The following is a 10,647-nucleotide window of genomic DNA, read 5'->3' as shown; positions in this document are numbered from 1 at the left end:
AAAATTTCTTGAGTTCATGGTTTCACATAGGGGAATTGAAGCAAATCCTGATGAAATCCAAGCGATACTGAATATGGAGCCACCAAGGAATATCAAAGAAGTCCAATCTTTGACAAGTTGCTGACCTTAACAGATTTGTCTCTAAAGCTACTAATAAATGTTTACTAGTTTTTAAGGTTTTCAAGAAGGCATTTTGAATGGACGGACGAGTGTCAAAAGGCCTTCCAAGATCTCAAGGACTACCTCACAATAGCTCTTCTGCTAAGCCCGTCTATACCAGGTGAAGAATTATATTTGTATTTGGCAGTGTCTCCACATGCGGTGAGCTCAGAATTAATTAGATAAGAAAGGAAGATACAAAAGCCGGTTTATTATACAAGCCGAGCATTAAGAGGAGTAGAAGGACGATATCCCATGATGGAAAAGTTAGCTTTTGCTTTGATCATAGCTTCTAGTAAGTTACGACATTATTTTCAGGCTCATGTCATCAATGTCTTGACAGATCATCCATTCAAGGAGGCGATGAACAAGTTGGAAGCCGCAGGACGAGTAATCCAATGGGCCATAGAACTCAGTGAGTTTGATGTCAAGTACTGACCAAGAAGCGCTATAAAAGCTTAAGTGTTGGCGGATTTCATTGTAGAGTTCACTCCCAACTAAAGTGGGTTAAACTAGATTGACAAAGCTCAGAAGTGGGTCGTCTATGTAGATGGTTCGTCCACATTACATGCAGGAGGAATTGGAGTTGTACTAAAATCCCCTGAAAGGGATAAGTTGAAAAATGTAGCTTGTCTACAATTTCAGACAACTAATAATGAAGCTGGATATGAAGCTCTCCTTAAAAGGTTGGAATTGGCGAAGTCCTTAGGGGCAGAGTCAATAGTCGTCCAAGGAGATTCTCAGTTAATCATAAATCAAGTGAATGGAATGTGTGAAGCTAAGGAAAACCGGATGAAGAAGTATCTTAGCAAGATGAAGCGACTTGTCAAAAAATTTAAGGAAGCTAGTTTTGTTCAAGTCCCAAGAGAGGAAAATATGGAAGCAAATATTTTGACAAAAGCAGTTTCGGCAGAGGGGGTTATGGACAAGTATGACAATGTCTAGTACATGCCAAGCATAAACCTTACAGAGGTACAGCAAATAGAAGGAGAAAAAAATTGGATGACTCTAATAGTGGTTTATCTCAAAGATGGAAGGCTTTTAGAGGATAAGGACAAGGCTAGTAAGTTAAGGATCAAAGCTGCTAAGTCTGTCCTCATAAACGAGGTATTATATAAAAGAGGTTTATCTCAACCCTATCTAAGGTGCTTAGCCCCGAACGAGTCAAACTATGTGTTAAGGGAGATTCATGAAGGAGCACGTGGAAACCACTTAGGAGCGAGAGCGCTAGTCCAAAAAGTCGTCCGTGCAAGTTACTACTAGCAGATTATTCAAGTAGATGCTAAGGCTTATGTCAAGGTGTGTGACCAATGTCAACATTTCAGCAACGTCCTTAGACAGCCATCGGAGTATCTCACCCCGATGATGGTCCCATGGCCCTTTGCGCAATGGGGACTGAATATCCTAAAGCCATTCCCACTTAGAACCAGGCAGATGAAATTTTTGGTAGTAAGGATCAATTACTTTACAAAATGGGTGGAAGCCGAACCCTTAGCCAAGATCACGCAGCAGAATGTCAAAAGCTTCGTTTGGAAGAACATTATATGCAGGTTCGGGGTACCTAGGGTACTAGTATCTGATAATGGACAGCAGTTTGGCAACACACCTTTCAGAGACTTTTGTGAGTAATTTGGAATCAAGAATCATTATTCCTCACCCTCCTACCCACAAGCAAATGGACAAGCAGAAGTTGCAAACTGATCCTTGTTGAAAATTATCAAGACTCAGCTTGAAGGAGCAAAGGGAGTATGGCCAGATGAGCTACCAGGTGTTCTATGGGCTTACAGGACGACCATGAGGACCCTCACAAGGGAAACTCCTTTCAAACTAACCTATGGGAGCGAAGCTGTGATACCTACAGAAGTGCACATGGCAAACCACAGGGTGATGAAGTATCAAGATGAGGATAATGAAAAGCAACCTCATCTCAACCTTGATCTGATAGACGAGATAAGAATGGACGCGGAACAAAGAAAAGCAAGGTATAAAAACCTCATGGCCAGAAAATATGATGCAATGGTGAAACCAAGATGCTTCAACATTGGGGACCTTGTCCTAAAAAGAGTCTCTCTGGTAATCAGAAACCCAGCCCATGGGAAACTGGGACCTAATTGGGAAGGACCTTACGTGGTTATTAATTGCAAGAGACAAAGATCTTATTACTTTGAAGCCTTGGACGGAAGAAAGTTGGAGCACCCCTGGAATGTGGAGCATTTGAGAAGATATTACTAGTAGGGTATCATCCTAGACGAGCATCACTCTGGACGAGATCATCCTAGATGAGTTGAAGTTATGTGTTACTTTTCACTACCTGTGTTTGTTATTAGTATTATATGTTATGTTTTAATTTCCTAAAAGTGTATGTTTCTAAACTATGCGCTGTTTATGGACTATGGACGAAGTCATGGACTTGATTTGTTTATTTGTATCTTTAATTCCCTAAAGGCACTAGCTTCTAAGCATGTGACAAAACTTGTGGACGAATTTTTTGTAAGTAGTGTTTGGGCTTCCAATGTATAATGTTGTGTGAATTTTCAATTCTCATGATGATAATGCACTCATTAAAACTAATCCACAAGAAGGCTAAAAGCCCTTAATGAGTAAAATCTCTGGAAGCAAGGATGTGACGTCTATATGCTGTCCTTAAAATAAGGATAAAGTAGAAAAATAAGCTTAAGGTGTATTCATCTAACCAATGGACGAGGAAAGACCTAAAGTATATCCGTCTAACCAACAGATGAGACAATGCATGCACGTAAGAGTATTCAAGAATCCATGGATAAATGTAACCAACTAAAACAGTCCAAATCTTTGGACGAGTAAAAACTGAAAATGTCTTGCTAAAAAGATGATTGTAAACCGTCCAAGATATGGACGAGCATTAGAACCAGCTGTCAAGTCTCTGGACAAATAAAGCTGGTGAAGGCAACGCCATTTGTAAGACGAGTTACACTTATAAAATTTAAAGAGTGGTAAAAACACTGAACATGAGAAAACTTAACATGGACGAGTTAAATGCCTTCATGAGTGGACGGACCGCACTTAAACCAATGTAATATGGATGATGTAATTAAAGAAAATTCGTTCATACAATAACATGTTCAATGGTAAAATAAGATATGATGGAAATAAACATTCATTCATAAAAAGTTTAGAAAATGGTAGACAACCATCATCCAAAAACCCTTAAATAGAGTAAAAGCCTAAAAGGCAAATGTTTGGAAGCTCGTTCTAAAGATTATATACGAGTAAAATGTACTTGAATAAATTCAAATGGTCCAAAACAACGGACCTCATACTTAGAAACAAAAAAAAAAGAAAAAAAGAAGAAGAAGAAGAAACTAAGATGATAAAATTTTACAGTTTTATTATGGGGGGTTCTCTCTAGTTTTAGGCTCGTCCATGGCAGGCTAGGTGGTCCTCAATATTAACGTCTTCAGAACTCGTCTAGAAGAGAGAGCTGGCAGCACCAAGCTGGAATTTGATGGAGCTAAAGTCAACTTCAGGGAAGTGTTCAATAGCGTCCATGTGAAAATTTTCAAAGCTAGCAGCGCAGTTCGTGTCCAGAAGGTCAGTGAACTGGCTGGAAGCTCTGAACTCCTCAACATTGTCCTTTTCTGCATTCTCTAGAAGAGTGCTCAGATCGTCATTCCTTTTTTGGAAATGGTCAAGATAGGTGTCCTTCTCAACGATGTTAGCCTTAAGCTCCTCGACGAGGTTTTTTAGTTCTTTGATCTCGTCTTTGGCCTTGCCTGCCATTTCAGCCCAACCCCTACAGTTGTCCTAAACCTGTTAGATCCTCGTCTCAAGCTTGATCCTCTCCTTGTCCATTTCTGTGGCCTACCTGGATGCTGCAATGAACTTTGACATTGCCTACACAAGTGGTTGAAAGTTCTCTTAGACGAGATGAAAACATAGAATGACAAGACGAGGTAAAAGTGAAATCAATTCCTTGTAAAGGTCATGAACAACAGAATGTTCGAACTCTTTCAAAGACATGTTGTAGCACGCAGCCACGTCCTCATCAGTCACAGCCTTCTGGAACCTTTCCCAAGCCAAGTCCTCATTTTCAACAAGGTTCATGGGAAATCTTAGAGGAGGCTGAGACAAGGCAAGAGCAATGGTTGTGGACGGGGTAACTCCAACAAGTTCAAACATGTCCACATCATGAATTTGGATGGATGACTATTGGGAGATAGGAGGGATAGTGCCTGGTTTAACAACCCCAGGCTTAGGCGACCCATGCTTTGCCTTCTTGTTTCCTCGACGACTGGGAAGATTTCCCAAATCAAGCATCTTGGATAAACTTTTCCTTTTATCTCCAGCAGAAGGACGAGGTTGAGATTGAGCCTCTAGCCTGGTTACCTCGTCCACTACCTCCTTTCCCTTGTTTTCTCTCATGGTTGCCATCCTTGAAAAGGAAAACGTTAGAATCATTTTAAAGGGTAATATTAAAATAAATTCTTTAAGTAAAAACTCACGTCTACGAATAGTGAGCTTGTGAGCTATAGCTTCAAGAGATGGTTTAGGACCAAGTCCCCAAGTGGCAAGACATTGAAGGGTGACTAATGAGTGAAAACTCTTGTCAACGTATAGACGAGCCCTCTAGACGCGTTCAAGATAGAATCTGCTCAAGGATGGTTGTCTAACAACTATATAAAAAAAGAGAGAAAAAAGAATGGTTAGACAATTATAAACAAGAATAAAATAATAATAAAAAACATACCTTTAGGACAAAGGTTCCCTAACTCTCTAGTATATGGGGCAAATGGATCTCTGTCAACCTCAACAAGGTGTTCAGCCCAAAAACTAGAGACGAAGAAAAACTTTGTCTTCCAGTTTGCATCAGAAGTTACAAGTGATTTTATTAATCTACAATCTTTGCCCCTGGCTGTGAACTGATAAAAGCCAAGGGACTAGTTAATCTCTAAGGGTTTGTAGGAGTAAAAGAACTCGTCCACTGTGAGAGGATGATTCCTTTCAAACACTTCCCTCCACAAAACTTGCATAGAGAAAACTAGCCTCCGTGCATTTGGATTAAACTGACATACTCCTAAACCTAACCTAGTTAGTAACTCCCTATCAAAGGCATTGAGAGGCAACCTAAGTCCCCCTAGAAGGTAGGTTTCATAAACACCTATTCCAAGACGAGGGTCACAACACCATTCCCCTTGGATGGCTAACCTAGGGTTAAGATCGTTTGGAATTTGATACCAATTCCTAAAGGAAGCAAGTCTTTTCTCATCCATCTTGGAATGGACACCTACAACACAACTATAAACAGTCTCTACCTCGTCCAAATCAGTGGACGGGGGAACACTCGTCGAGGTGCCAGCTTGTGACCCTGAAGCTGCCCTCGTCATAAGATGTTCTTGAAGAACTTCTAAAGGAACTCCAGGAACACCAGACGCGTATTGCTCGTCTGTGGTGTTCCTTCCACTACTATTGTTACTACTACTACCACTACTGGAACCACTATAACTAGTAGTGTCATGGTATTCTTCTATCGCCTTATCAACACTATTACTAGACGAGGAAACGACAATCTCAGACATCTTGAAGGAAAACCTAAAATGAGGATGAAGAGAATACCTGGCTCTAGACGAAGGAGGACTAAAGACGCAAAAATACTTCTAAACGAGGCACTAGACAATGAATGTCAAGGGAGAAGATTTAAGAAATGTGAAGGGTAGGAGAGGAATTTTACTATTTATAGAGAGTGAAATTTGGCATCTGAAACGACGTGACCAACCAAAGAATGCCACGTGACATACTCCTCGAAAAGTTAAATTGACCCGACCAATCACCAATGAGGTCATGACACGTGGCACGATATCTAACCACCGACATAAAGACACACGTCCAAAGAATAGTAATAAATTTTACAGTACTCTGGACAACCCTTGGACAAGGAGGCAACTGATGGCGAACTAAAAATTAAATCAACTCCAATTCGTCTATAAGAGTAGTCTATACTAGAAAGATTATCCTAGCATAAAAAGGTCGTCCCTCGTAGGACAGTTGTCCATAAGCATGAAGGTTGTCCATGAGGAAAGCTCTTGGACGACCCTCAACACTTGGAAAATTTCCAAGTGTAAGATTTATCTACAAGAGCTTATGAATCGGACCACGTGTAACCATTTTGATACATGAGCAAGATCCTGGTTCATCGCTATAACTCCCTACTAAGTACTTAACTTCCAATAGCAGTTTTAGAAGATAAGACTAAACACTCTAACTTTTATAACAGTTATGGAAGTTAAGTCTAAACTTTCGGACTTCCACAAATATTGGGGAAGTTACGAGACAAGTAACCACTCCAAAGCACACTATATAAGCACTCATCCTCATCAAATGAAAGTAAGTTTTTGCCACTCCTAAAAAGTTGGAATTCTTGAGTCCCAAAGAAAAAACTAACTTAAGTATCGGAGGGTTCTTGCTCGGTTCAACCCAGTCTCCTTTGATCTTGTGTCTTTTTCTTTTCAGGCCTTCATCACTAGTCCATTGAAGCCCAGAGCATTCGGCCTACTGATTTTCCGTGCACCATCAATAGTTATTAATAGTCTTTTATTTTTTTTAAATAGAAATTTTGATATTTATGGTAGTTATAACTTATAATAGTCTTTTATTTTAATTGTCACAAGATTTTAATGGAGAGTTTAGTATAGAATCGAATTTAATCTCAATTAATAATTTATATATGTGTGTGTGTGTGTGGATATTAGAATAATGACTTCAAAACTTTTTTGATAAAATGTTGTGAAATTTTAATGGAGAGTTTAAATATATAAAATATAATTAAGACCCAATTAAATATATATATATATATATTAAAATAATTAGGTATAAAATTGCAACACTTTCAAATCATATATCTTCAATTTTATATATTTTATAGATTATAGATAATAACCTCCATCCCAAGATATGGACCTATTGTCCCTAATCTCTCAATTTCTTTTTCTTCATCTTTTGTCTCTCTTCTTTCTCTCATTACTTTTTTCGATCTTTCTCCTTACCTTACCTAATCAATCCTATCTTACTATTTGTGATCCACAACATATGGGGTTTTAGTGGTGATGAAAACTTAGGGTTTGAAGCAGGTGACAACTTAGAGTGGCTAGGTGCTCGGTATTGTGTCTATTGTCCAGGTTTTGGTGGTTTTTTCTTTTTGGGAAGGGAGTATTGGTGAAATTTTATGGTAGGTTTCTAATAATGGAAACTAGAGTGTCATGCACAGCAATAACACAAGGGAATGAATTTTTTTTTTCTTCGAAATAACACAAATTTGAAAACAATTTCATTAGTTAGCATGGTTTCAAAACTACTTAGCAAACTAACATTTCAAGTGCTAGGGACTCCATTTTGGACTATACAAATTGAGTTTGTAAGGCTCGATTTTCAGTGTTCTTCTTCCCACGAAGAACAAACCCAAACTACGAAGGCCAAAAAAACAAACCAGAGATCAAACCTAGGTGGCGATGACGAAAGCTTTAGGAGGCAGCAACGGGTTTGTTGATGTTTCTCTCTGGATCTTTGAGTGGGTTTCTTGATTCTTGTTGATGATGTTTCTCTGTAGGTCTTTGGGTTTCTTGATTGTTGATGGTTTCTCTCTATTTCTCTGGATTTCGTTGGGTTTGTTGTTGTTGATGGAGTGTTGTTGTGTCTGGATTTCGTTGGGTTTGTTGTTGTTGATAGAGTGTTGTTGCGTCTGGATTCTTTGAATTTTCTCGGGTTTGCTGGGTTTGCCGAGAAATTGAGTTCTACAAACTCAATTTGTATAGGAAATCGAGTTTAGTGGGCTCGATTTAGCACTCCAAAATCGACTCTGTTGCACTCGAGATGTTAGTTTGCTAAATAGTTTTGAAAATGTAATTAACGAAATTGTTTGCAAATTAGTGTTATTCTGAAGGAAAAAAATCCCAATGGAATAACCAAATAAACAAATCTATGAGTATTACCAAAAATATTTAAAAAAAGGTAAATTTGGATTAGTAAAGTGACTGCGTGACTAGTTTAATACATTGACTTTTTTTTCTTTATAAAAATTTAAATACATTGACTTAGAACTTTGAGAAGTTTTGTTTTGTAACTTTTGTTTTGTAACTTTTGTTTGCTATGATTTATTCCATCATGACCTTTTTTAATCCGTGGGTTAAACAAAACTTGTTTTTACTTCCCACGTTTTTACATGGGTACAAAGTCGAATAAATGCACAAATGGTACAAAGGTGTGTACCATTCCGAAGTTCGTAGCGAATTACAAACTTTATGGTTGAACTGCTGGTATGATATAGTTTTTATAACACTAAAACTAAAACCCTGATCTTCTAATTTGAAATTAGAAGCTTATAAATTTTCAAAATACCCAAATTGATACTTTTTTTCTACATTTCTGTCTCATTTTGTTAAGAAAAAAAAAAACTTTTTTGATCAATTTGGGCATTTCTCAAAAGTTTAGGGGGTTGGTTTGATTTTGATCTAAAGTTTAGGGAATGTTTTTGCATTTACCTAAATCTGTCAGAACTAGACTTAGACATGTTAACCAGCTTGAACCTAGGAAAAATATGGGTATATGAGTTTTTTGGACGTGAATTAGTTTTTGTTTTTTTATGCTCTTTCCCCTCCCCCTCACTTTTTTGAGAAACTCAGGAGTGTTTGGTAGAGTAGTTTGAAAAATGTTGTTTGTAATTTTTTGAAATACGTATAGGTGAAAAAGTGTGTAATATTATTTAAAATATAAAAATGTGAGTTTAGGATGGGGTACCAAACATGCCCTCAATTTTCTACACTTCTTATTCTCTTCTTTAGCTTCTCTCCCACACTCATATACGAGGCTAATTGGCTGGAGCTTCAGTCACCACCAAAGCTTTCTTCTCAATAGTCTCCTATACTTCATTGGTCAATTCTTCTTTTGCCACCTACCGACCCACAGTTTAATCTAAGATTTCTCTTTCTAGTGAGGATAAATTTCTCCATTATACTCTCAAAAGTCAAAATCCCCAATTTTTTATAAGCTTAGGTTGATCTAACGATTTATTATTTATGTATATATGATTATAATTAGCATTTAGTAAATAGGGTTTGCGAATGTTGCAATTTTATGGATTTTGGACTTTAGGGAATTTAAATTATGGGTTTAAGAATGTTTTGATTTTAATTTTACAATGGATTAGGGTATGAGAATGTTGCAATACATAATGAATTAAGTAGTTATGTATTATTTAACTTGAACTATGTAAATTTCAAATTTTATGTATTGTTTGATATTTACTTTAGAGTGATTTGTTTATTTATTTTCTTATTTGTATTGAAAGGAAGATAAACAATGTGATTAAGTTTCTATTACACACACACTTTCATGCGGAAAAAATTAAGGGTCATACAATGTCAACTCAATCCTTACAAGACCGAGTTGGGATCATAGGTTTGTTAACCTGTTTAAGACAACTTCTTTCTAACCCAAACTCATTTGCCAATTCTTTATATCACTTTAAAAAAAAAAAATTTTAAAATCTTGAGAAATAATATTCTAACTTATAGAAGTATTTATTTAAAATATAATATATATATATATCTTATGTTGCAAATGAAGTTTACACTTCGTTTGGAAGTTCATAAATTAATAATAAAGCATTTCTTTTGCACATAAAAGCTTTTATTGATATGTTTATCTAAAATACAATGAGATTGATATGAGGTTAATTTAAAGGGAGTGCAGCCCAGGGGGTTAAATTACTCGAAAGTTGGTTGGAGACACTTTGAGATAGACTAGACAATGGACACATATAGCTCAACCCAAATGTGCCTTTAGAACAATTGTTGGCTGTTAACTTACTTACTCATGTACTTTTTTTATTTTATAAAGCCACAATTTTATAGATATAATTGTACCACTTGTAAAATTAATAAAAAAAGCTAACACAAATGTAAACTAGGACAAAATGGGTTGCTAGCTAGACCTAATTTCAAGGTAGGTCATGGTTGTTTGCGACTAATTTTTTATTTTTATTTTTTATTTAGAAGAGTTTGCGACTAGCTATGCTTCATAGAGAAATTGAAAGAAACCAAAAAAATTTAACTAAAAATGCCAAACATGCTTTAAGTTCTTTCTAGCTAGGATCAAGGCACAAATTCCGTTATAATGATGGTTGGGTGTCAAAGCACGACCTAGTTATACAACGCTTTGTCATTAACATATTATACATGTACCACATATACATAAAATTTGGCTAAGAACTTTATAACTCAATTAACATTTCTTGTTGATTCCAAATAAGATGTTCAAAATTCAAATCCCATCTCCCCCAATTATCAAATTATTATAAATAAATTATATATTTTTTAAAAAAGTTTGAATTTGAGATGGGCTTACAAAAGTAGACCCACACAACCCGGATGTTAAAAAAGTAACCCAAAAACTCATTATTTGCATTGTCCAGCCCAAAATGCCAAATTATTAGCCGAACTATATGCCAAGCCCAACCCA

At 36.7% G+C, this 10,647-nt stretch overlaps 1 protein-coding gene across 1 annotated transcript; it reads left to right on the top strand.

Annotated features, from left to right (window-relative positions):
* Positions 1-1,107: 1,107 nt before the first annotated feature.
* Positions 1,108-2,391, top strand: LOC142630247 (uncharacterized). Its single transcript, XM_075804227.1, has 2 exons — positions 1,108-1,266; positions 1,882-2,391. The coding sequence occupies exons 1-2, from the start codon at positions 1,108-1,110 to the stop codon at positions 2,389-2,391; spliced, it is 669 nt and encodes a 222-aa protein (XP_075660342.1).
* Positions 2,392-10,647: the final 8,256 nt, after the last annotated feature.

The sequence above is a fragment of the Castanea sativa genome, chromosome 1 (assembly GCF_040712315.1).
Source record: "Castanea sativa cultivar Marrone di Chiusa Pesio chromosome 1, ASM4071231v1".
NCBI lineage: Eukaryota > Viridiplantae > Streptophyta > Magnoliopsida > Fagales > Fagaceae > Castanea > Castanea sativa.
The sequence above is the reverse complement of the archived record's forward strand: the minus strand, read 5'-3'. Positions and strand labels throughout refer to the sequence as shown.

Bases quoted from the DNA above. Each gene is read 5' to 3' on its own strand.
- LOC142630247 (XM_075804227.1), top strand. From the start codon at position 1,108: ATGCCAAGCATAAACCTTACAGAGGTACAGCAAATAGAAGGAGAAAAA. The intron at 1,267-1,881 runs GTATTATATAAA...AAAATTATCAAG, and splicing joins AGTCTGTCCTCATAAACGAG to ACTCAGCTTGAAGGAGCAAA.